At 42.8% G+C, this 27,854-nt stretch overlaps 1 protein-coding gene across 1 annotated transcript; it reads left to right on the top strand.

The window, feature by feature from the left end:
* Window positions 1-27,744, top strand: tmem102 (transmembrane protein 102). Its single transcript, XM_005455236.4, is given in 7 exon segments — window positions 1-395; window positions 2,368-2,579; window positions 19,962-20,309; window positions 21,078-21,271; window positions 21,532-21,744; window positions 22,844-23,264; window positions 23,267-27,744. Coding segments are annotated over 6 exon segments (1,554 nt in total). The 5' UTR covers window positions 1-395; window positions 2,368-2,377; the 3' UTR covers window positions 23,443-27,744.
* Window positions 27,745-27,854: the final 110 nt, after the last annotated feature.

Here is a 27,854-nt window from a genome sequence, read left to right as displayed (position 1 = left end):
TTTCTTATTTCTTTCCAGCATCCAGCAGATAGCCTCTCCAGTGCACCACTGCTCTGATGGACTTGGAGCCTTCCAAAACACCTGCTGTGCAATCCTCCTATCAAACCTTCAGCTCTTGCCTTTATCTTCTTTGCGAGGCACATTTTTTAATCATAAACCTGACCTCACAAATCCGTTTGTAGTTTTGTAACGCGGGGCGTGCTCTCCACAGACACCGCTAATCCCTGGATCCTCTGAGTAGGACCATGATTTCTGGGACGGTGTTGCCAGGGGAAAGGTGGTGCCCGGGACCTGTTGGAAATGACAGCTGAGGAAAGCGGATTGAAGCGAAGGCATCACAATAACATTAAAGATAGAAGATAGCGAAGAGAGTCCCTCGCGTCACCGTGTAACGGGTGTGTGTCCGTTTGGGATATTTGGCAGCTTTAGCCTGACAGCTAATCATTTCACTGTGATCCGCGACTCGTAAGCTAACGACACCCACCCTCGCTGAGTGTGTGTGCATGTGGGTGCATGCATCTGTATGGGTTATGCGCGCGTGTGTGTGTGTATACATTTCAGTGTGAATGTGCGTGTGTGGATGTATGACGCTGCGCTTGGATTCACAGTCCCCATCTGTCACGTTAGCTAGCATGCTAATTTGATGAGCTAATATTGGCTAATAAAAGAAATTAGCCGACTCTGGGCGAGGCACCGCACCGACGTTATCACTGCGAGTCAGACCCTGAGCAAATACGATGGTACAACAGTGATTGCAGTCTCTCCTAACCAGAACAGCGTTATTTGCTGCCTTTAAAGAATGGCTTAAGAAGCCAGCGTTGACTTTTAGACAGCAGTGTGGCTAATTTTCTCGGCTATTAGCTTTGCAGCTAGAAGTCGGGGGGGGGGGGGGCTGGCTCGCTAATTGACCCAGTTTGGTGGGCAAGGGCCAAGATATCATTCCGCTCGACTGAGCTTTGTTTACATTACAACTTTTAGGTTTGTTAGTTTCAGAGCACGTCATTTAACGCAATTATTCAAGCCTATTAAAGGACAGCAGTATTTTTTACAGCACCTCATTGACGTAATGCATTCCCAAATACGCTAAACCCTTTAAAAACTCCTGTTCCGCTATGCCACATTAGTCCGGTCACCTGAGGCATCATGTAGTACATTTAACTTCACAGACTCATTCCTTTGCTCATGGTCGTGTATACAAGCGAATTACAAGTCTGTAATGTCATTAAAAAACTAATAGATCAGGTTTTATTAAACGGTATGTATGTTTTTGAGTTTTACTTGGGAAAAAGCTTTCTGTAGATACATTGACTCTCCTTCTAGGAAGTGAATACTTGTACTCTGGGGGTGTTTCTACAGTGTCTCCAAGAGGTCAGGGTTATCATAGTTAACCAAAACTAAAACTAGATGTGAAAAACACCTTTTAGTTAAAGAAAATAAAAACAAAAACTAGACTTTTGTTAAAACTAACTGAAATGATTTTGGGAACCTGGGAAAGATACGAAAAAAATATAGAGGTGATATCCTTAGTTTTAGTACTTTTAGTAAATGTGTTATTGTAACTTTCTTCATGAGGCTTTGGTCGGTCATGTTTATTGCGACTTTGAATGGCTACAAGACTGCGAGTCTACTGCTTTCAAAAGGTTCTGTGTTCATAATGTAACACCTGCACTGATTTTCCTAAATCTTGTCTCTAGTCCTCCAAACAGTAAAAATTCTTGCAACAGTGTAAATGACTGAAAATGCTAAAAAATAATAGCTAAATGTAATGGTCACTGAAACCTTGAATGCTAAGTTTACCAACTTGCCTAAAGAGCTTATTGTTAATTGTATTAAAGTGATTTCATGACATTTGAAGTGAAAGAAGCTTGATTGAAACATGATGGGTGTTGGTAATAAAGAGCTCATATGATAAAAAAGGGCTGGAATATCCGCTTTTAGCAGTTTTGGTCAAAACATCAGTGTCACCTTTTCAGCTGTTATGATGCATTGGCGGTTGTTCCTTGATGTCATATGTTTCTCTGTGAAAGTGCCTCTCAGAGTCTCATGATTCACACAAGGCTGGTGAAAACAAGGGGAATATTATACGGGTGAAAACATGACTGCAGCACTAAAACCGTTTGAGCACAGGCTCTGGTGTCAGGCACATCCTGTAAACAGATAGCCCTGTGGTTTGTTCTAGGGTGCTAAATGGTAAAGTTTAAAACAAATAGTTATTACTGGCACTGTGAGTGTATAATTCGTCCCTCAGGGGAGCTGTTTCCACTGCTTTAGTCATCACAGTAGGGCTATTGTGGTTTTCCAACATTTGAGCACAGAGGTTAAAAAAAAAATGACAACAGTTTCACGTTCTCTGTCCTTATTTAACAGGGTTGTAGAGATGGAGTCCCTGATGAGCGCGGTGACTCCACGCTCCCCAGCACCCGCCAAGAAACTTTCTGAGGTGGACTTCCGCTCAGGGGCAACCCTGGAGCAGCTGTCGGCACAGGTATCTGAACTGGTACTGCTGGAGCAGGGGGAGTTTGGAGACCAGACCGCCTTAGAGGTCCACACCGCCAAGGACTTCATCTTCAACATGTTAGGTACAGATGTTCATTTCTAATACACACTTGCTTTCCGATTCCCTTCCTGTAGTGATTGTTAAAGGAAGCTTGGAGAGATATGACACAAGCAGAGTGTACACTTACTGGCTACTGTGTGAGGAACACCTGTTTAAGTGAACACAAATGCACATATCTAAATAGCCAATAACATGGCAGTAAGTCAATGCATTTTGGCATAAGACACTATCAAGATGACCTGCTTGAGTTCAAACTGGGGAAGAAAAGTGAGTTAAGTAACTCTGAGCATGGCGTGGTCGTTGGTAGCAGATGGGCTGGTCTGCTGGACTTTTCCCCCACAGAAAACTCAAGAATGGGCTGAAAAAGAGAAAATATCCAGTGAGCAGCAGTTATCTAGTTGAACATACCTTGATACGCCAGACTGCTTTAATCTGATAGAATGACAACTCAAGTAACCACTTGATACAACCGAGGTGTGCAGAAGAGCATCTCCAAATGCACAACACATGAAACCTTGAAGCCGAGGGGCTACAGCAGCAGAAGAACACACCAGGTGCCTCTCCTGTCATCTAAGAACAGCAAACTGAGGCTGCATTTCACACGTGCTAACTAAAATGGACAGTAGAAGCCTGGAAATTCATTACCTGGCAAGACGAGTATTGATTTCTGGTATTAAATTTGGACAATAGTGTCAGAATTTGGCAAAAACAACCCTTATCAGCGGTTCAAGTGGGAGGCGGTGTAATGGTGTGGAGGATATATTCTTGGCACACTTTGGCCTCCTTTAGCATTCATCCAGTGCACAGCTGGTCCAATCTCAGCCTACCTGAGTACTGTTGCTGACCATGTCCATCTGCACCCATGTTCTGATGGCTCCTTCCAGTAGGATAACATAACATGTCACAAAGCTCTAATCAGCTCAAACTGGTTTCTTAAAGACCATTTATGTGCAGCAGCTGCATGATTGTATCATGTCAACATGGACCAAAATGTTTCCAGCACCTTGTTGACTCTATGATCACAAAGGCAGTTATAAAGGCAAAATCAGATCTAACCTGTTACTAGCAAGTTGAAACAGAGTTTCCTTATATCTGGCTTCACTTTGAAGGTCTTAGAATTAAAATCTCTTGTATTAACAAGACTGATCAAAATAGTCATTTTGTGGTTTTGGATGTTAGAGAATAAATATATCATAGCATGTGTCATATTTCTAACAACATAGCTTTTTGGATGGTAATCATTCATTGCCTCTAGCTGCAATCAATTGGGACTGGGTGGAAAAGGTTTCCCACAGATTTATATTGTATGGGCATGCAAATGTATGCATGTGTGTATGATTTCTATTTCTGCAGCTATCATCTTTGCCGAGTAACTCTATTGAAAAGCAAATAACAGAGCGGTATCATTAGGTGTATCATGGGTGAGTCTCACATCCTGTGTTGGGCTCCAGCTCTGTAGCCTTGGACTGTAGTTTGCAGACCTTGTTCTGCTCGTAGTTCTTGTTCATTAGTAGCCGTTAATTATCCACAAAAGGAGAAAACTTGGAACAGTGGGGCACCTTTCCCAGGAGTGGCCAACCTACCAAAAGTAGTTCAAGAACGCACTGACTGATTCGCTGCCAGTTATCACAAATGCTTAATTGCAGTTCTTGCTGCCAAATGTGGCAGGAAGGGGGCAAATGCGCTTTCTTCTAAGGTTTCAGCCTCGGCTCGGTCGGCACACCACTCTCACGAAGCCTGCTTACAGTGCACACCTTTTCATGTAATGCCCACTGTTTTTGTTAAATGCATCTTTATGGTCATCCATCTTTTCTTATCAAGCATGCGTGCATTTATTTACCCAGGGCTGTGCGACCTATGTGAGCAATGAGCAGTCTTTTTTAGCAACGCCCTGCTGTCGTCACCTGGACTCTGCCCAGTGCAATCACACCATGCTGTGCTGGCTTAACATGCAGTGATCTGCGCTGGCATGCTTAATGTGAAATAATGATTAGAGTCATCAGCTTCATCCTGCTGTGCATGTGCTGATTTGCCTGTCTGTGTAGATTTAGTGCATCAGAAGGCTCTTGAAGTACAATGAAAATGTGAAGAGTGAAAAACGGTTTGGATTTGTGTCGAACTACTCGTCAGACTTTAGTACAGCGAGGTCATTTCTTTTGGACATTTTTTGTTCGTAGTGAAATATAATTTAGGCAAAAAGAGTTCCCGTTTAAATGTGAGAGGATTCTCTTTTGTTTCGTGGCTCATGTTGGGAGCCAGCATGCAGGAAAATAATGAACAACATAGACTTGGTACAGTATGTTTAATTTAATCCTCCTGTATGCACCGAAGCTCCAGTGGGTCATTAAGAAGTCTGAAATTAAAATCAAGAAAAGTACATTCCCCAGAAATCTGTTGCGGTGTGTTTAAGAGTGCTGGAATAAAATAACATTTTTTTAAACAATAAATTATTGTAAAGCAGCCTCTCGCGTGTGTAAAGGCATTTCTTGTTGCTTAGTTTTCATCTGAAGATTGAAAACGAGCACTAAAGTTTGGTTTTCTCTACAGAAGCTGGTAAGAACAGCAAGTTGGCGGTGGCAGAGACGATCTCACAGACCCAGATCCAGCGTCTGCGTGTAAACACGTGCTGGTCGTAACGCTTAGCACAAACATTTGCTATGTCGATGTTTGTTTGTTTCTTGACATGGAAGTGAAAACGAGAGACACAGCAGAGAGTTTCTCTCTCTCAGCATGTAATGAAAGCAAAACACTCTGGATGAGCTAGAACGCAGCGAATCAGGGTCGACCTCATTCATGTTCACTCGTGAATGAGTTAGCCTTTATCACAAGGAGACAGATAATGTCACGCAGTCACATTCATGTAGCATTTTTCCCATCCTACTGACCGGTCAAAGCTCTTTAGACTCTAAGTCACATTTTAACCACGTGTTTATAAACTGCTTTATGCTCTGCAGTTCAAACATTCAGACTTCTGCCTCACTGATGGCTGATTTAGAATCACCAGTTAACCTAACAAGCATGTCTTTGGACTGTGGGAGGAAGCCCGAGTACCCAAACCCACACAGGCACAGGGATAATGTGCACACGTTATCGTAGTTCTCCTCAGCCCGTCAGGTTGTTTTATTCTGTGTAAACAGTCAAGAGTAACAATAGGTGTTGAATCCACACTTAGAATTGCACAGGGTAAGCTGCAAGCTGGCACGTGTTCCTTACTTAATCCAGTTAACTCACCCCAAAGTCCTCTTGTAGAAAACAGAATGCCAGGTTTATTAATCCACTTCCTTCTTTTCAAAACAAATCCAGTACTCAGACTTACTCAGACGTTTGCATAAAGTCCAAAGTGATCAGGAAAACTATAAAGCTTCACTCTACAGCTCAGACACAAAGTGTTCGGTGCTGCTGTGTGTCGGCAGGAGCCCTGCAAGGGCATACGTGTAATTCTACATGTATTCCAAATACTGTACATGAAGCTGACATTGTATGGGAGACCATAACAGAATGTAGTATCAGTGTGAGTAAAGAGAGAAATGCTACAAAGTCTCAACCTCAACAAAGTCTCAAGTCTGAATTCTTTCTTGCGTGTGACAAACGATACAGCGTTGACTGAGATGATTGTATCTACTTAGTTTTTCTGGAAACGCTTGAGTAAGAAGTAATGAATTAATTAATGAATTAGTGATTAGAGTGAATTGGATTTAAAAATATTTAGTGCGTAGTTTGATCACACACCTGAGGGGCTGGCTTTGTTAACACTTGATGCTCAGATTGTGTTTATTAGTAACAAGTGAAGTGTGTTTGTTTGTCCAATAGGTGGCACTCTCCTCCCTCCCTGCTGTCTCCTGTCAGTCAGCCCCTCTTTCTTGAAACGAGGCGTGTTTGGCCAGAAAGTTTCGGGTCGTTTTTTTAATACATATGTATATATATATATATATATATACTTCTTTCTCCCGTGTGTATTTTTATTACCAAGTTTTACATTGCTGTAGATCCTCTTGTCAGTGCACAGAGATGCCTGGCTCACCCAGAATTACTATTCCTGTCAAATCAGTACTGTAGCATTGCTTGACAGACAGCTTCTCTAAGTTTCAAGGCTTCTCCTCCTCTAAGCTGAAATAGCTTCATCAAACGGGCTGCTTCACCCGGGGAGAAATCACACAAATCAAGATGGAACTCGGCCTTTTTTTTATCGTATCATTGTGTCACCAAGTGCAGCAGATATTCCTTTTTCTGTGTAAAAGTTGTTTTTTTTCTTTCTAGCCTTTTCTTTTGCTCACTTCTCATTTTTCATGACTCTGCTGCAAAGCCCTCTGCTTTCCTCTTTGCTCTATCTTGGCTGAGAAGCTCTCTCTCTAACGCTCTTATTTTTTCTCTTGGTTTTTGAGGCATCTTTTGCCTGCATAATCACCAATGGTTTGCTAGCATTTTCATAGCCTGTGCCTCACCACCTGCTGTGACAGCTCTAACTGCGTATAGAAAGGGGAAAGGAAAAAAAACAGAAAAAGTTTGGCACTTTCCACTGAGGGAGACGGTTTGCGTTCTAGGAATATAAAGTTAAGTATGCGGCGGTGGCCACATTAGCAGCTTCTGTGCCTCTCGAGGCTCTGCGGAGGAGGAGAAGCAGCAGCGAAAAGCAAATATCTTGATGGAGGGGCCTTGTTAAAGCATGCCGGCCTGCTGTTGGAGGGGCTGCAAAGGTGCTGGCGTGCGCGCGTGTCGATGCCGTACACTAGTAGCTTCGCTTGAGCTTTTTTTTGCCAGCCTTTTCTAAAGTTTGAGCTGCAAAGGGATCCCTGCTGGGATTTGCACACTGTCAGAGAAAAGGAAGGAGAAAAGAGATTAAACTCTTATGCACGCGCACGCACCCGGTGTACCCAGCGATTTCCCCTCACAGCGTGACAGATTCAAGAGGAGGCCCTTATTTACCCAGCATTTGAGTAAACACTGTGGTTTTGCCTTCAGGCTACAGTGGCGGGGGGGCTAGTGTGGATGTCTTTTGAAAAACAAAAGTGTGATGAGGGCAGAAATAGATCCACGCTGCCGGTGGAGCAGACGATCCGGTGTGGGCCCAGACGTACCCTTAACTCAGCATCACAGATCTTAAAGTTTGTTAGCCAGCTTGAGAGAGTTTAGTTCAGAGTTCATCTTCCCCCTCCTGATGTCGGGGAGAGGGAATCACGTTTGATCCAAGTTTAAAAAGTCATGAGCGTTCTTCAGCGTCGGCCCAGATTCTGACATTTTTATCCAGAAAGTTCTCTGTTGTAGGTTGAAATGTTGAAGAATTACACTGTGTATGAATGTTTGAAGAAAAAACACTTTTAACAAACTGTATATATTATAAAAAAAAAAGTCAAATGAGAACTTTTCTTCCTCGTACTTGACATTAGTGGTGAGTCGATCACTGGGAGGGATATTCGGCATTTTTCAGATTTGGACAGAGGAGTTTTTGTAGCACCTGGGTTGGTGTTTGGTGCTTGCATGAGCTGCTTTTTGGTGGAAATGTGTGAAGCAGCATCTGTACAAATGATTGTGAATAGAAGCATATGTTAAAATGTATGTTTATTGACTCCGTCATTGTGGTTTGTTGCAGTCATTCTCTTGGTCATAACTGGATTTGGTATCAGTCCTAAAAACGTAGCAGTAAATTCTGAGTATACATCAGATCTTCGCCTTTCCCTAGTTACAGTGACCTCCGTTCTTGCCTATGTCAGCTGCTTTGCTGCTATTTTTCACACTTAGACCTCTCGACTGTGTGTCCATTTGAGTGATAAGTGGAGGTGGTTAGACTGAGAAGTGCCATCAGCACCTTAGTTGCTTTTGTCCAAGTCAGAAGAAGGATGAGTGAAAAGGTCACCTTGAGCTGTGAAGTTATTAGTGAACATCTGAGTGATTTTTACCAGGAATATCACAAGAATCTCATTTCATGATGTTATTGTGGTTCTGTGAATGTTGCAGGCGCTGGCCTTCAGCACTGAAACATCCAGTCTATAAATATATTTGCCCCTATTTTATTTTTAAGTGTTTTGGTGATTGTCTATTGTAATATCCCAAAGCTCTTGAAGGCACATTTATATAACTTGTTTTGTTGTGCCAACAGTCCAAAAACTCAAATATATTCCATTAATTATTAACTGAACCGCCTGTTCATATTTGAGAAGCTGGAACGAGCGACATTTTCAGTGTTTCAGCTGGAAAACATGGACTGTAAATGAAAGATGGATGTGGCCCATGTGACGTCTCCCAGTTTGTGTTTTTGGCCTCAGAGTTAGTCTTTTAGGTGTGACCGTGCTGGTTTTCAGGAGCAGGAAGTTACCATATTTGGATGAGAGGTTCTAGCAAATGTGATCAGCAAGATTCATCCATAATTTTAATTAGTGCACTGCAAAGACAGATGTACTCACATTACTCAGAGTATGTTCCTTAACGATGCATGTGGATGATTTGACGAGCAGTTCCTCTAACGAGGGAAATCGACCTTCTGCACCAAAGATGTAAACATGTTAAGTTCATGGGGGCTGACTGTTTTGGATCCAACCTCATGTGGCCACTAGAGGAACTTCAGTTTTGGCTGACTGCTGTTTTCTTTGTTAGCCCTGGAGGTTGTTGCTTGTTTAGAAAATGGCATTAATGAACTAATTTGCCATCAGCTGACTAATCTTTTTTTATTATTATTCAATAATATGTAATGTAAGGTTGAAAACAGTGCTCGAACAAGGTCATTCATTACATTTGTATGAAGATCTTAAAGCAGCTTGAAGCAGCCTTGCTCTTTAATATCCCAACATGGCCTCGTGCATTCAGCTAGTGAGCTGTAGTAACACAGGAATGAAATGAATGAAACATAATCTTTGCTATTTGTGAAGAGCACACAGCAAATTGGCAAAGCCATTTAATTATGCAAGGATTGTGCACAAAATGCAGAGACCGGCATATTTTCTTAGCTTGTATTTCTTCTTTTCCACAGTTGGGCAGCAGCAGTATCCAAACACTGAGAAGCCAGTCAGAGCAGAACATGTCATTTTCCTTCTACGCTTTAATATAGTGCATTTATCCAGCGCTGAATTTCTCCCCTCAAACTTTGCAGCAGTTTCACACACGCTCACATGGTGCGATGCATATTTCAGTTTTGTGAGGGGTGGGTGGAAAAAAATCCCTTTCGGTTTAATTTGAACCGTCAAAATAGCAGCGCTATCCCTCTGGGAAAGCAGCTCGCTCGGATCCAAGCCGCGTCTGGCCGGTCTCCCGCTCTCACCCGTGAACGCTGGTGGGCTTCTGCGTGACTGATTCGCAGCTGGGTGCTGTGACTTCTCTGCCTCAGATGCTCCGGGTCCAGCTGTAGTTTTTATCGCTGGCTTGGGTTGGTGGCTCCACGTGGTCTCCTCTCTCTTACTAATTCTCAGTTAATGCCATTTTGTATTTAAGAGCCCGTCTTCATTCGTTCTTGGCAGGTACGCAAGAATCACGGCGCTGCAGACAGAAAAGATGAATGAAATATTTGTGCTGGATTAGTTAGGCTTGGTTTCTCTTCACTTTCCATCAGCTCAGGCTCACCAGTGCCAGGCAGCACAGATGAACAGCATCTTGCCTGCCATAAGTGATAGTCATTGTTGACACCTTTTTTTGGCACCTTGTAGCTTCAAATCTAAGCGATCAGAAAGCTGGCGTGTCAGTGAAAATGACTGCGAAACACTAAATTGTTGCAACCGTCTGCATCCTGTGACTGAACATGGCCACAGACGTCATTCATTGTAATTGAACTTGTTGTATTTATCATGTTAAATAAGAAATATTCTGACACCGCGTGACAGTATCTGCTCATTTTAATAACCGTGGCTGACACTCTAATTTTTGCTCCTTCATAATCACACTTGGAAGTATTCCCGAGGCTAAGAAAAGGGAATAATTTGGGCAGTAGCTGTCAACCGATAACAGTCGAAGGAGGAGGGCGCAGCTACGTGAGGCGCTGGATTCACAGCTCACTCGCAGGCTCTCCAAAGTTTTTCATAATGAACATCGGAGGACACCGACAGGGAGAAAATCACCTCTTCGTTACAAACAATTAAACCCTCACCATTCATATTTTCTCCTAATTTGACTAATTTAATTTCTGCCTTCATTAAGTGTCTCAAACGAGCTCCCGTCTACACTTCAAAAGAAGACATTTGAACATTTCCAAACACAGAGCGTCGCGATGGACGGAGTGACTGAGGCTTCATATAAAATTCAGCAAGTGTGACATTAACCGATACACTGAACTCGTTCATGTGTAACTGCTCAAAACCCGAGCGAAGACCGTAGGAGACCTGGGGGAAAAAGACCTGAATATATTATTGTGGGACTGATGTTGAATGTGATCCAAGGAGGCAGTGGAGCTTGTGCTGGGTTTGTTTTGCGTGTTAATAGGCTCTCGAGTTTGTCACTGATGCAGAGGTGTGCAGTTATTGGATGTGTCAGTTTATGGAGCTCTTTTGCTCCCTGACTGCTTACATTTCTGAGTACAGGATGCAAATATAGTGGGATTGGGTTATTATTATTATTAGCATAGTTAAACACGCTCTGTGTGCACTGTTTATATCCAGCACCTGAACACATTGTGATGTAAATTGTGCAACACGTGACCGTAATCCGACCTGGATCCATACCAGGTGTACGTTGGAAGTTTGAGCTAAGAAGCGTCCCGGAGCCACGTACACGTATTACAGTCGTCCCTCGTTAGGTGAAATCCGTGAAGTCGCCAGCTTTATTTTTTACAATTATTATAAATGTTTTAAGGCTGTAAAACCCCTCACTACACACGCTATACACTTTTCTCAGACAGGCATGAACTTTTTCACACGTTTCTCTCTTGTTTAAACACTCTCAAAGTTCAAACCTTCGTAGAAAAAGTCCAGTATTATAGAATGAAACCAAAGATCAAACCCTGTTTCAGGTCCAGAACATGGGAATAGAGCAGCTGCCAGAGAATTCAACATTAATGAATCAATTGTACGGAAGTAGAGGAAGCAAAAAGAATGAGTTGATTAAAGTTTGACTTATCCGACTGTTTTGTTTCGCTCAATGCGCCTTATAATCCAAAAAATACGGTAACTTCTACCTTCCTTTAGCATGTCCAGAAGTCCAACTTTTTGTGCGATGGTTAGCATCTTCCTCTGCCTTTTGGGTGCTACCGCAGGTGCATTTGACGTCAACGTTGTTGTGTTTGTTGGAGAGAAAACTTACAAACATACAGTACAGCACTTCAGAGTCACGCTGCTAGTGATCGAAGATTTATGTAAATTTGACAAGCTGAACTCAATCTGTACTGTACAGGAGACACGGCACGCAGGAGATTGATTGACAATTGTCTACAGCCAATCAAAAGCATGCAAAATTGTGCAAAACAAATCTGCAAAACAGCAAAGCTGTGCAAGGTGAACCGCCTTATGGCAAGGGACCACTGTATGAGTCCTACAAGACACTGTAGATGTGTAAATAGCTGAGAAATGAATGCAAAGTCTCCATGTTCTCCAAGCACCTTCTTCCTATATTTACATTTATTGCTCCCACCTCAGACACGTCTGTGGTTTGTAGTGATGCATTTTGGTTCACTTGGTGTTCTTCTCTGTTCAAAGAAACCAAATCATGGAGAAAAGCTACAAGACTTAGCTAATGCTAACGTGCCTGCCAATGCTGTTAATATTATAAAAGCTGGAGCTAGTCACTGTTACTCATTAGTTTATATAGTCTTGTTATTAAGCCTCGAACTGACCATTTCCAGGGTCTCTTGGTGTTTTGAAGACAGGTGTGATGATCTGACTTGAACCTCTGAGTTCATTCAGAAATCATCTGCCATTTTCCCATCGTCTTATACAGGACTAGAAGTTTCTTGTAGCTGTTACAGGTCTGACTTGGGGATTTTTCTGATGACAGTTTGTTCACGTTTAAACAGGAGAGAGGTTGTAGCTGGCTTCATGTTCACTGCAGCTACACTCTGTGCAGTGAAGAAGCTACAAAAAGGTTGTGTAAAGCGGCACACTTCCACCTGCTGACATACAATGTTAAATAATGCCCCACAACAAAAATCATGGCACGGAAGTTTACACCTATTATGGGTTATAATATTCTCCATTCCATTGTTTAAGCTGTCTGTGGCCAACACACATGGATTGGCTAATTCATCCAGACTCTCAGAACTGATTTGGTAACTTAGCTGATTATTTTAGTTATTTTATTGGCTCATTTTATAAAACTAACCACTGCCAGACTTGTTCAGGGTACCTAACGTACAAGTAGGTAACATTATCTCAATGGTAGTTGCTGCTAACAAATTCATTTTTTATTTAACAGTCACTCGTGTAACGACTGACTTGCTTAAAACAGCAATAATCAACATGCGGGCAGTTAGCCAGCTAGCTGTAATTTAGCTAGAGCCCTATATCAGATACATGATAGCGCACTGTCTTCTGCATAGAGTTCAGACATGATCTGTGAGGTGCTGAATGCTGATTACAGTTCGCTTGACTGCCGTGGGTATCATTAATTAGTAACAATGGCTCTCTGGATGTTACACAGGGCTCCTTTGTGACACTGAATTGATGACCGAGGAGAATTTGCGCCACCTCTTTTGGCCCGTTTTATTGAAATCCATCATCTTTATGCGGCTTCTCAAACAAATGAGCCTCACTGCTTCTCTAAAATGTAAAAGTAAAACTGCAGCCTGGCTTTTTTCCCCTCGACGATAATTGCCTGTCATTTAGTGGGACATCGTATCACAAAGTAACTGGCATCAAAGCAGCAATGTGGAGCTGGAACACACTGACAGCTTCTTGCATCCCCTCTCTCTGCAGGTGGTTTCAGACACACCATGTCTGCCGTCACTCTCAGCCCTGTTTCTTGCTCCTATTAATCACATTTTCTCTCTCGCGCGCACACACACACACACACACACACACTCTAAACACCTGGCTCAGTGATGTGAGACATCCCCTCCAATCAGATTAAATTGGAACTTCTCAATTCCTCTCCTTCTGAAAGCCCTATTTTGGAGCTAATCTCCTGACTCGATATGAATTCATAAACAGCGCGGCGTCAGAATGGTTCACCTTTCAGCGGCGGGGTTGTCTCGGATTAATCCGGCTATTAGCGTGCGAGGTGAGGCTGCGAGAAGCAGCAGTTGAAAAGCACAGATAACATCCAGGTTGAGACTATATTAGTCAGGAGTCATTTGTAACGGACTGAATTGCTCCTTGCGGGATGTGGCTGCTTTTAAAATGATTTTCATGGCGTGCTCTGCAGCAGTATTAGAATTTTATTGTCTGGAATAACAGAGAGGTCACGCAGAGGTGCATTCTCAGAAAAAAACCATCACTTTCTGACACAAATGACATCCCCTCCCACCACTGCACAAAGATGGCCTGAAATAAGAACTTGGATGTACCTCATTAGTTAATCTCCCAGAAGCATTCACAGTTGAAATTGGCTGGTTTGATGTGAATACAGTGATTAAACAAGCTAATGGTGTAATTACATGTTTATGTCATGGTTTAACGTACTAGCAATCAGTAATGGTTTAAGTGTCAGCGTTCCTTTGGGCTGTATCCACGTGTACAATAGTGCTGGAAACAGGAAGTCCTCTAATGAGGACTGTCACAAGTTAAATCTTCTTGCTGATAAATAAGCGTTAAAAATAAATGTGTGAGGATGGTATTATTAGCGTTACCTACATCTCAGTTGTTAGTGCAGCCTATTTTTTCAGTGCAGTCAGGTTCATGTTGGAATCCTCGGTTTATTTAGAGGAATCACATTTTCCAGAGAGATTTGCAGAGCTATTTTCAGGGCGTATGAATCTGTAGAGGTGTGTGGCAGAGTATTTTCGCTCTGCTATGAGAGAGGATGTCGTTCCCATGTTGCCTGCGCTGTGCTTCGGGGAGGCTCTCTCAGCACGTCTCTTTGTACTGTAGCTTTGTTCTGACACCTGAATGCACCATTGTGTAATCCAGAGAAGAGTATTTCTCTTAAAGATGGGTCTGAATGTGTCTTCACTCTCTAACGCTGTACACTTTGAAAACTTTGGCTTGAACTTTGCTTCATTTCAAATCGAAATATCTCATATTTTAATTGGTCTGTTTAGTAAGTCCACAGTGCACTGATGCAGTTGATCAATATGCACTCATATTACATGCTGATGTGTTCAGTTGTCGACAAAGACAGATGACAATGACAGAATGGAGTCGTAGTATAAATAAATGGCTATTGATTTTGAAATCCTAGTAAATTAGTTTGTGTGTTTAAAAAAGAATAAAATGAAATGATCATAATATTTATTCTTCTTTTTAGGCAGGAACCTGATTGAAAGTGGTACCCTGCCCTGTTGAATGTATTGTTAAAGTAAGCACAGCTGTATGTAAATGCATTTGAATCTCCAAGTTTAAGCCACGTTTCACCTAAGCCTCTTTCATCATGATCAAAAGTGGACCCCTGCTTTTTCACGCTAGTTTATTTTCTTTCATTCAGTTTTGTTTGGGCCCACGCCCCTCTAGAACAGGGGCGGGGAACTCCAGGCCTCAAGGGCCGGTGTCCTGCAGGTTTTAGAGATCACCCTGGGTGATTAGTTCATTACCAGGCCTCTGGAGAACTTCAAGACATATTGAGGAGGTAATTTAGCCATATAAATCAGCTGTGTTGGATCAAGGACTCATCTAAAACCTGCAGGACACCGGTCCTTGAGGTCTGGAGTTCCCCCACCCCTGGTCTAGAAGCTGCCACTTGGCAGCCATATTGAAATGTCTCCAGACACTTCTTTGGGCTTATTTTGAAGTATTCTTTTAAATGTAATTTTAGTGCTCACAAAGGCAACTACTACAACTATATGTAGTAACACTGGTCAAATGTAAAACCCTCTAAAAGTGTGCTAATGGAAACACTGGGGAAAACAGTGGTTGGAGACTGAGGTTGAAGTGGTTGCTTCTAAGATGGGGACCTGTCTGCAACCACTCACAGCAGGCTTCAAAAGGGACTTTGGTGCATGAGACGACCATAAGAGGGAGCCAGTCTGCTATCAGTGCTCAGTTAAATAGGGGCAAGTTGACAATTACATGCTAATAACATCAGACAGGTTGGGCATGTGGGGAAGCTAACTGCCATCAAATAGTCATTTCACAGACCTAGAATTGAGTCTAGAGTAGAAATAGCTCTTAACGAAAAATTTTCCTTTAATAGAAATCTGCATTCAAAGACATTTCTTACAGGATTAGGGTTAATCCGTGGCTGTGAAAGCAGCCTAGACTGTCTATATTTCAGTTCTATTCTCAGCCGTGTGTGCTCGCCTATAGACTCACACATCACAGTGTGTTGTGTGAGTCACGTGTGCCCGCATGTTCACTGGCAGATGCCCAGCGAAGTAGCGTGCGACTGTCGATTTGAGAGTTTGGTATTAAAAAGTCGACTGTGTTCTTTGGAACAACCTCAAACTTCCCACATCCAGCGTGGAGACTGAAGAGTCCTCGCTAATTGATGCAGTTTTTCCGCTGTGCTCTGGTCTCTAAGCGAAGCTGGAGAGATAAGATGCTTTTTATTCTCTTTTTCATCACTCTTTTCCTCCTCCTCGCCTATTTGACCCATTTTATCAGTGGCAGATAAAACCAAACAAATCAGAGGAGCTGGAGCTTCAAACTCTTTGCCCTTTGGCTGGCGACTCTGACACTGTCTTTTCTACTTCTTCTTCACTTTGATCTGCCCATTTACCATTTCTGGCCTTTCCCCCTGTCTCTTTCTGTCTTTTTAGGTTTGAAGTTCTGATAATCAGTTGGTCATACTGTGCCTACTGTTGTGTGGGCAAGTTGCATCCACAAACCTGTACTTCAGATAGAGGAAAAACTAATAAAGTATGATGGTTTTTAAGACCAATACTGAGTTTTAGGAAGTCAAAAATTCCCATATCACTATATAGCAATCAACCATAACATTATAACTGCCTGGCTAATAATGTGTCAGCCCCTCTTTTGCTGCCAAAACATCCCCGACCCGTTAAGGCAGGGGTGGGGAACTCCAGGCCTCAAGGGCCGGTGCCCTGCAGGTTTTAGAGATCACCCTGGGTCAGCACACCTGAATCAAATGATTAGTTCATTACCAGAACTCTGGAGAACTTCAAGACATGTTTGAGGAGGTGATTTAGCCACTTAAATCAGCTGTGTTGGATCAAGGACACAATTAAAACCTGCAGGACACCGGCCCTTGAGGCCTGGAGATCCCCACCCCTGCGTTAAGGCATGGGCTCTACTAGACCCCTGAAGGTTTGCTGTCCTATCTGACACCAACAGATCCTTAAAGTCCTGTAAGTTGTGAGGCGGGACCTCCATGGATCAGACAGCTTTTTCCAGCTCATCCCACACATGCTGGATTCGATTGAGATCTGGAAAATTTGGAAGTCAAATCAACACCTCAAAATAATTGTTGTGCTCCTCAAAGCATTCTTGAACCATCTTCGCTTTGTGGTAGAGCACATTATCATATTAAAAGAGGCCACAGCCACCATCGAATACCGTTGCCATGAAAAGGTTACATGGTCTCCAACCATGTACATACGTGGTGTGTGTCAAAGTAGCATCCACATGGATGGCAGGACCCAACGTTTCAGAGTTCTCACTTCATCTGTCAGTGATTATAATGTTACGCCTGATCGGTGTATGTCAGCTGATGATGTATTTCGAGCACCATGGACCACTGATTGACCCTGTATGGTATCATCAGTTGGCTACAACAATATGAGGTTTCTGTTAGCAGGATGTTTGCTGAAGATCCACTGTTACAGGTTAAGTGCTGGAAAACTCATCTGTCAAGATGGCTGATAAACAGACTAGATTACTGAATTACCTGTTTAAGACTGGTAACACTATCACCTTTAGGAAGGCTGAGGGCGGTTGGAGATCCAGAGGACTTTGAGTGTTTTACATAAAGTCCAACAGGAGGATCTGCAGGAGTAAGCTGCACTTGTTTAGTCAGAGAACGAATGGAGCTCGTAGAGTTAGATGGGCCGATCCGATTCTGCTGAGAAATGTGAAGATCTAAAGACAAGCTGTCACGTACTTCCTGCTTTCCTTCTTCTCATCGACAGCTCACCCTGTGGTGCTTTCTTTGTTTCCCCTCCTACTTCCGAAAGCAAATCGCCAGAGAGATCCTCATCAGCAGTTTTGACTTTGACTCACACGTTAGTCCCGTTTTCATTTTTCCTCCAGTTTCCAGCCAGTTTTGTTAATACTTTATAGTTAATCTAAGTCTTTGGCCTTTTTCATGTAAAGTAGCACACAGCATGTGGTGGTGATGCTGCTGCTGCTGCATTGGTTCTCATCAGCTGTTCCTGCTGTTTCTATATTTATTATTTACATGACACGGTTCTTTAATTTTTAGTAGGAAACCAGCCAAATAAACCACATTAAATTTAACAGCTTATATCACTGGAAGACTTCAGAATGGCTTTCTTTATACCACTTTGTGTTAGTGAATTATTAGCTTCATTGTTTGGCTTATACGGTGGCCTTGAGACGTCAAACAAACAGTTTTTTAAAGCAAAAACCACAACGGAGGTCGAGTGAAACACAATCACAAAAAAAGCTAAAAAAAAATGGAAGTGTTTCTGGGGACACTTCCATTAGCAGCTCATGATGTGTGTAAACAAATCACTCCACCAAGCGTCGCTGGAGTACTCACTCGTCATGACGGGAAGATCAAACTGTAGATGGAAATTCCTGGTGCGGTTACGTGGTGGAAAAGCCAGGTTTTAAGTAGCTGCTCAAAAAACTAAATATACAAGATCCACAATACAAAATATTTATGCGGAAAAAGTTATTAAAAATCTGTAGAATATATGTTGGAGGTGTGTTGGAACAAAAATTCCCCAAAAAGCAATTAAGTGAAACTCCCACACACTTGTCTTGCTTCCTGGTAATACATTTAGGCCATTACATCCTAATCAAGTACCTGATGAAGGTAAACAGGACAAAAGTGTTGTAATTTAATAACTGTATTAGTGACAGTGTGTGGGAGTTTCATTTAATTGTTTTGGGGGAGTTTTATCATGTGATGATATTGCGTAGATGGTAAAAAAGTTACATTGTTAAGTTATTTTCACTATTGTTGTTAAAGTGTTGCTAATTCTGTTCTTACATTAGTCTCATGTCCCGTCTGTCTGTGTATAAAGCTGCTGCTGCCACCTGAATGAAGCTGATTGGGAAATGAGTCGATGTTTTTGCTTTATCAGTTTGAAATACTTTACAGATTAAGCACAATTTCTTTTTGTGTATAAATTATATTCTATAATTCTCCAATAATATTGTAGTTTCCAGAGGGAAAGTTGGAAAACTTGGCAAACTATCATTATCTAATATTGTAACTGCAGCTGTCCAACATTTGTGATATGATATATATCTCGTGTCTTTGGGTCTCTGCTTGTACCAGGCACCGGTCATATACCGGTGTTAATGCGTAGAGCATGTAATCCAGATATTTGACTTGCACACAGGTACATGCACATGCACACACATGGCTCTACGTGAAAACATCACATACCACTGAGGTTTTGTACCCGTGTAACAGGATGAGAGGATCACATGAGGAGCTTTGCGCCCCCACCCATGGCCTGCTGGCTTGGTCTGATGCCCCCCGTTCCAGCTATCTCCAGCTGCTTAACTGCCCTGTGGGGATAAACACTCTCAGGTTCAACCTCTAACAATCTCTCCCCTGCAAAGTGTTTTTAAAATATTTGTGCTTTAACGTTGACCTATAGTAGCTAGCAGTTAGCTCCACACCAGTGCAGTTTTGGCTGTATGATCAAGGCTTTCTCAGTTGCACTTTTAAGCTGGCAAAACATAATTTAGTTGACTCGAGCACTGCAGCTCCCGTGGGCCTGGAGCCTGTAACATATACAGCACAGCTAAGTAGCCATAAAGGGATTTGAGGGCTGGAGTTTCTCTCATATAAACTGTCCAAATAACAGAGTGAGGAATTCTTTTTAGCACTCCTCATGCAGCCAGGACTAAAATATAATGAGGATATAATGAGATGATCATCCGATTACTGATATTTATCACCCCATCTTCATCTTATCTGTGCACTTAGCTAACAAAACTATAAAACATTTATCCTTTTTTCTTTAGCTTGTTACCTGGAGATGTGTAAGAGGATCTTTGTTTGTGTCAGTCTGTTTATTCCTCATGTTTGTGTAGAGTATGTCAGGCTGGGATTGACATTTTTCAGTCCTACATGTAAGCACTGAATTGTTCATTAGGGTCTAGTGCAGTGCTCATGCAGGACTCTTTGACAAACCCACACATCTGTGAGCGTCTACAAGTGTAATGAAATCTGACAGAAAACAAGGAAAAGAAGAGCAGGACCCATTTAATTAGCTTCTCTTCCTCTTGCTCAATAATTCTAGGCTTAGTTCAGAAAGTGGACCAGCGCCTCCCGGTGGCCAACGAGTACCTGCTGCTCTCCGGCGGGGCCCGCGAGGGCGTCTTGGACCTCAACCCCGAGGATCTTGGGGACTACGCCAAAGGGGCCGACTTTGACCTGGATTTCACCCTGCTGGTGCCCGCCCTTAAGCTTCACGACCGCAACCAGCCAGTCACTCTGGACATGAGACACTCCCCGCCCTGCCACTCGTGGCTCAGCCTTCGCCTCTGTGACTCCAGCATCCTGTCCCGCTGGAGCATCTGCTGCCAGGAGGAGAGTGGGCATCCCACTGAGGAAGAGGAGGAGGAGGAGGAGGAGGAGGGGGAAATGGGTGAGTTGCAAAAAAATAGGATAATCAGAGATGAAACTGGGAAGGAGAAATTCCTAGACGGAGAGGAGGACTGTGTGTCAGCTGATTGAATCTAAGTCACGTCTCTCATAACTTGATGCACGGTGTTGTGATACAATTTTAAATAAACTCAGAGACGTTTACGAGTGTAACACCTTCTTTACTCACGTCTCAGCCTCTCTCATCCTTTAGGTCGCAGTTTACAGTGTATAGCACAGAGAAAATAAAGGGGAAACACGTAAACACTGGAAGATCAATTAAATCTATTTAATGAAGTTTACAGCCTTGAGGCCTGCTCCCAATGATGTTGCGACTTATGCACGTCCTGTGGGAGCAGTTTCAGCGGCTGCAGTAGTTTTTAATTTGCCCGCGATTTTTATGTGACAAATGACGCATTCAGTGGGAACGGGCCATTAGCGTGCCCGGGGTATTTGTCTGAAATTGGCTTCCGTCGGGACCCTGAAACTTTGGCGCCGTAAATATGTGATGTATTGAGTGTCCTACTTCTTTAGTGTGTATAAACAGCCCCACAAGATTACTGTAGCAGGCTGCAGAGCGCAGCGTCTCGAGTAAAGTGAACGAGAAGTACAGAAAACACAGAATAACAACGGTCTTCCAGGTCTTGTGGGGTTCTGGCTAAGCACCTGAAGTGATGAATGTGAGATCTTCGGGCTCTGTGACTGCACGCTGTGAGATAAATGTATAAATTCAGTGACTCATCCTGCCTCACTCCCTCCCTTCCCCGCTCAGGTAAAGGCTCCATCCCCTCCCTGGGCTCCCCTCAGTCTCTGGATGGATGCTACTTCTCTCCCACCCTGGTGACGGACTGGTTCTGGGGAGTCGTGAGCGAGGCTGTAGAGGAGCTGAGGCGCAGCCCCCAAAGAGGCATCCCCACCCCTGACCGCCTGGAGAGAAACGGACCCCTCACTACTATTATCCTGCAGGTACAGCTTCGGCTCTTCTTTCCAAAACGATGATAAACTGAAGCCCTCATTACACCTCAGTCGATAAAGAACATCAGGGCTGTTTAACTTTGCAGCTGTGTGAAAATTGCTCCTATTCATGGGACGTTTATGTGGAGTGAAATCAATATTGCAGAGGATTGTAGTCAAATGTTAAAATAATTTTTTTTTTCACGCCCTGTTTGTAATTCAGCACCGAGTGTGTGACATTTTAATATTCCTCCACACTCTCCTTCCTGCAGGCAGGCTCGAGCCGGGTGCTGTACGACCTTCTGCCGGTGGTGTCGTTTCGAGGCTGGCCCGCTGTGGCCCAAGGCTGGCTGACTGCCAACCACTTCTGGGATGGTAAAATCACAGAGGAGGAGGCCATATCTGGCTTCTATCTGCTGCCCTGCTGCTCCCCGCTGGGTGGTCGGCCTGACAGGGAGTGGAGACTGGCGTTCTCACGCAGCGAGGTGAGGGAGCTTGTTACCGTAGTAACAATTTTCTTTGTTTCCAATGTTCTTTTTCATTTATGCCCCATTTTTAATTCACTCTCTTATTTGTAAAATTGGAGATCATTTTATTGATACTCTTATTGATAACACTTACCATAATCTTGGTGTGTAACAGAGACATAACAGAGGTCATGACTAGTCTTGTGTTAGACTGTCAGCCACCAGGATTTCTGTGGGGTTTATCAGGATGTATCAGATGGAAGGAAGCAAAAATTAACAGAAGCCAACAATATTTCATGAAAGATAGAAAATAACTGCACATTTACAACATTTACACAACTGATTGGGGTTAATGCTAACTAGCCAGGGATCATGACAGTGTGTAACACAGGAGCTCCAGTGAAGATGAATGGAGGATAAAGAAAATGTAGCATTTTTAGCACTTAGAGGTATTTTTACTTTTGAAAAATGAGAATTATTTTGCATCCTTTCTGCTCGCTGATTCAGTGCTGGTGATTTTAAGGCAGCTCTTCCACACATGACGACAGGTGAGGCAAAGATGATGTGTTACTTAACCCTGACTTGTTTTGGAGACAGAAAATTGATGCGTCAAAGTGAGTTTCAGAAGTGAAAATATGCTGACTCTACAAAGAGGACTAAAAAATAGCAACATTACATGTAATCATAAAGCAGCCTGTGACAATATCTGACAGAAAGAGTCACTGCAAGTCTGTCTATGTAAGTCGCTCTAGTGCGGTGTGGACAGGTCAGCATCTCTCTCTGTGGCTTCAGAGGAGTAAACACTCTGTGGGAAACTTTTGTTGCCAGCTGACTCGTTGAGATCAACTCGAGTACGGCTGTGTTGTCTTCTGCTAGTTCCCTGTGTGCTCTACTCCATCTCTCACCACCTGTCTAACACATACAGCCATACGTGGACGTCTGGTAACAGAAAGAAACTATTGAAAGAAGCTAGCACGACCAAACTAGACTGTAGAGACGATAAATTAGAGAGAAACAAGTGCCCATAAATGAGGAATCTAAGTAAAAATCAACAGCAGCTCCCTGCACTCTTTCCTACTAACTGGTCACTCATTGGCTTTTGTTTCTTCTGTTACAGGTTCAGCTGAAGAAGTGCATCCCCTTCCCCATGGCCCAGGCGTTCCAAGCAGCCAAGGCTGTCCTATCTCGTATCCTGGCCCGTCCGCGAACAGGCCTCAGCCTCTACCACCTGCGCACCCTTCTCTTCTGGGCCTGTGACCGACTTCCTGCTGCCTACCTGTCCTGCCCGGACACCGACACGCCCGGCCGCCTCCTCCTGGGACTCCTGGACGACCTGGCTCATTGCATCCTGGGTAAAAACTGTCCAAATTACTTCCTGCCCCAAAGCAACATGTTGGAGCACCTGACAGACAGCCAAGCACTCCTTGTCGCCAGGAAACTGGCCCACGTGCGCTCGGATCCCAGCGAGCACCTGCGGGCGGCTCTGGACCAAGCCCAGCAGGCAGGCCAGCTGAAGAAGGAGCTGACAGCAAGTACTAACGGCCACAACTCCCCGGGCATCACTCGGCCAACGGCATCATCTCGCCTTCGGAGGACAAGCTGGCGCAGCGACTCCAGCAGCTGGTCACAGAGAACCCTGGGAAATCCATATCCGTCTTCCTCAACCCCGATGATGTCACCAGGCCACACTTCCGCATCGATGACAAGTTCTACTGACCCAGACACGCTGCAGGGAAGACGTATGGATTTAAGTGTGTTTAGCTAACAAACACACTGAAGAACGCTGTGCACACGCCTCCTGTTTGACCATCCTACGGCGATGAAGCCGTGCTGCTTGACTGACTCTTTAAACCAAAAACACTCATTTCTCACTACTGAAAAAACAAAACAAGAAACGTCCAGTTTACGCGACGTTGCATAATGGACATGATGTCACCAAGCTGTTGCCACGGAGATGGCCCTCTCCTAATGAGCTGGCCTTAACAAGACTTATCAGCTGGTGCTACAAAGACAAGGGCCGGGCTTTAGTCAGAAAAATAAGTCCAGTGGAGATAAACACAAAGAGTGTGTGTGTGTGTGTGTGTACATGTTCGCCCAAGAGTTTTCATGGATTACTTACACTTCTGAAGTCAGCGGGAGAAAAGCTCCACGATTGGTGCATTTCTCCTTTTTTTATTCCAGATCAGAGTGGGCGATAGCTGAATTAGAAAGGAAAAACAAGGTGTGGCTGATGTAACTGAATGTAATGTTGTAAGGAGAACTGCCGAGTCTTTATAGTCTCTTTTCTCTTTAAACTATATTTTAGCCCTTTTTTTTGACCCTCATGCCTCAATTTATGACTTTTTTTCCTCCTCACTTAAAAAAAAAAATCTTTCTCAGGTATGCACAACCCTGTTTTTGTAGGTCTATGATTATAATGTTTCATGTCAAATACATTTCATGGGGTGATGGAATGTACCAAAGAGCTACGTTTGAGCAGAACAAACACGTTTTAACATGTGTCGACATCTTACTCTGGTCTGACCTGACAAATCTACACGGTCAGAATGTTTGTTTGCCTTTAATCCTTTGAAAGTCTCACACCAGCATGTAACATGGTAAAGGTGGCCCTAAAATTACAGTTAAGATTTGTGTAAAAAGTGGATCAAATAAATAGGTGCAAAACTTGCAGCAGAACAAGATTATCATAGCATGGTCACAGTCTGAGAAAGGAATGGTTTCAAAATATGAAATTATAAGTTGCAGTCTAAAATGTTTATGATTTAAAACTCATAAAGCTATATATAATTAGAAGAAACTAGGAGTAGGGAAAAGGGAGCAGGGCCTTTAAAATAAATGTAATCAATGAATGAAAAACATAAGAAAGACAACTGCATTTTTTCCAATACCAATATAAAAGTAAAACTGATGATAACTGTCAGTTTTCATGCAGTGATATTACCATGAAACCCCTATAAGTCATATTAGTGCAATGATAATGTTTCAAGTTGATTTAGGGGAGCTTTTGTAGCTCTTTAGTTGTTTTGCACTTCTAACTTTATTCCTCTGTCACAGTGAAAACTGTTCTTGCAAACGATAATGAGAAAGGAGTCAATAGCTAAAGTGTGCCAGACGTTTTATCTCATTAGCGCTCGACTTCTTGCTTACTGACTGACTGTTAGCAAGTTGTTAGAAGCCATTTTTTCCCTCTGCTTTAGTAGAACTGAAGCGCATCAAATGATATCCCACAAACAAAAACAACACAGTGAGAAGAAAGGAGAAAGAACCTGGGTGAGCTATTGTAACTGACTGGTGCTAGCATGCCTTGGCTGCCTGCTTTTAGCTGTTAGCTTGCTGGCTACAGTAGTACACCGCACCTCCCAGAGCCACAACAGTTAATTCATTATGGTACTGAAACTAGTATGTACAATATGAACTACTGTTTGATTATAAAAAAGGAAGCTTTTTTTCTTGAAAACTAAAAGCATCTGCTAACTTTGCTAATTTAAGATAGCTGGCACACAGCTAGCATCTGTAGCATTACCTTTCTCAAGTCAAAAAGAGTAAAATAATGTTAAATAACAATGAGAGGAAGACTGTCAGTCAGCTTGTGTCAAAGATGTGGCTCAGCTTTGCCATTTCACTCGCTGGTGTGAGAATAAAATGAAATTCAAGCAGTTCAAGAATTTAAGAAATTGCTGGTGCTGCTAAGTTATCACTGTAAGTTCTAGATAAATCCATAAAACTTTAACCTTTTCAGTTTTGACTTTTGAGTGTTATGGTAGGCACTTTAAAAGGGGATTAAGAAAACTGAGAATACAAAAGGTAACTATAAAGCAGCAACTATACTCTGCTTGTTGTGTGATGACATATGGACCCTGTTTCCAGGTCCATTTAGTCAGTTTTGTGCACGATGGCACTCGTCTCGCTGCTGTACTTCTCCATAAACTACCCCTCTGTACTTTATGGATGAAATTATCCCTCACCCCAAAGCTCATTGCCTTTGCTGCTGTGTTGAAATTCGCATAACAACACGTCTGTAGTCAGCTAGCCTGACTTCACTAACACTCCTTTTTGTTTAAATCCAAAGTTATAGCTTTTGTATACTTTACGAACACTTCACCAAGTAGCTAGCTAGCTAGCTAACTTCACTAAACTTTAGAAGTCATCTTTTTAATGACCGCCTGGATGCTACGCATGATTGTACACAATTAATTGGAGTTGAATGAATTTGGGCCGTTTTATCCCTCAAAGGTGCCTAAAAGGTGTTTACTTTTGGGAACCGAAGGAGAATTTGGACCCAGAAGTAGATAATTCTCTCAGACTTTACAAGTGGAACGCTGTTCGGGGTTTTTTGGCGCTATTGTGTACTACAGCCACCACTAAGTCTACATACTCCTACAGAGGGCCCCAGTACATCTCTTCTTTTTAAACATTGTGTAAGCACATCCATTCACGTACTGTAGGGGAAACACACAGTTTAGTGTCTTTTTTGGAGGCTATTTTTGACTTGACTGCTTCTGGTAATTGTCCCGTCTCCTCCGCTTGACTAGTCCTTTTTTAATGAGCTTCATGTGCTTGTATATGCGCCGACGTGTGTGTTCACTGAGAGACGAACCTTACAGCAGGGTGCAGACAGACACCCAAATGGTTCCTGTGTAATTTCCCCCCTCCGTGGGTGCAAGTTGGCCTTTTACCTTCATCCCACTTCTCCTGGCAACTTGCTGGTCCAAACCCACCAAAAAAAACCAAGCTCTTTATACTTGGTATCACTCCAGCACGCTGTTTACTCTGTAAGCAGACGCTCTCCTGCAGCGCCACTTCGCTGATTTGATTACAAGCTGCTGTGGCAGAAGCGAGAAGCAAACCCAGATCACTTCCACTTACATGGATTTAGAGAGAGTTTGTTTTGCTTAACTGAATTTGAGACTGCATGGCTAAGTTTTGATTCAATTAGTTGACCCGACACTGCAATGCTGCTTTCAGTGTTGGGTACAAAACACAACAAGCACACGAGTGGGTACAAGTCTCCTTAAAAATCAGGGTGGTGGTTGATTTTAAACTACTGGTTAGAATGTTTCAGGTGTCCTGTGTTACACTGTCAGCTATTGTGTACTTACTACTGAATGATTTTTAAAAGAAAATAATATGCGTGTGTGCGTGTGTGTGTGAGCCTGAGGAAAACCAAAGTGTGTTGTCGAGGCTGCACAGAATGTCTCAGCATGGTGTGTATTCAGCTGTTAAGGTGGACTTGGGTGTTTTCAGCACTTTCTCCAAGATGGGCCGGATTATGGCTGCCCAGACTCTACAAGATTTGATCACGGCGTTTATTTATTGGAGCGTAGAGATGTGTTAACGGTACGTTCGACATCCGACTGAGAGTGTTGGAAGTTTAAAACGTGTCACACTTTGTACCTTAACAGGCCTAGTTAGAGATTACTAGACACTGGAAACAATCAATGTTTTTACCTGAATTGTTGGATTGTACACATAAAATCTTTGGGGTATTATATTGATTCATAGATATGCAAACAACACCCCCGAATCAAACGGCCCGTGTGTAGATTTATTGTCGATGTAAAAAACGAGGGATTGAGTCACTGTCTGCTCTCCAGGAATGAAACACCTGAACACGTCACTGTCTTCTCTTTGCTATTCTCATAATTAAAAAAAACTTTTGGTTATTAAAACTTTTGAATGTATCCTCCATATCTTTCTAATTTGTTCCCTACTCGAGATCACAGTCAAATCACCCTTAGCTGTTATCTAAGCAGATGTAGTGTGCTCTATGCTCAGGCACTGAGATAAGCATCTGTAGTGAATCAGTCCACAGTTTGAGAAATTGAATTTCATATCTCTCTTATTACTTGAGTTCTTTCTCCAATTTTTTCTTTCTTTCTTTAAAAAAAAAAGAAGCAAGTTTTTATTTCTCTCTATGCTGACTGATTTGCTTTATTTATTACAGTTTATGTTCTCGGGGTTTATATTGGTTGATCTTCAAGCTTTAGCATGAAATAAAACATTACTTTTAAAATGCTACCACGTGCTGTACTTTGATTATGTGTGCATCAGTTTTTTATAAGGATAAAACAGTGCTCTGTTTCCCTGTGACTAGTCTGCAGTCTGCAGGCTTCAACATCAGCTGCAAC

This window comes from Oreochromis niloticus, linkage group LG3 (genome assembly GCF_001858045.2).
Source record: "Oreochromis niloticus isolate F11D_XX linkage group LG3, O_niloticus_UMD_NMBU, whole genome shotgun sequence".
NCBI lineage: Eukaryota > Metazoa > Chordata > Actinopteri > Cichliformes > Cichlidae > Oreochromis > Oreochromis niloticus.
The sequence above is the reverse complement of the archived record's forward strand: the minus strand, read 5'-3'. Positions and strand labels throughout refer to the sequence as shown.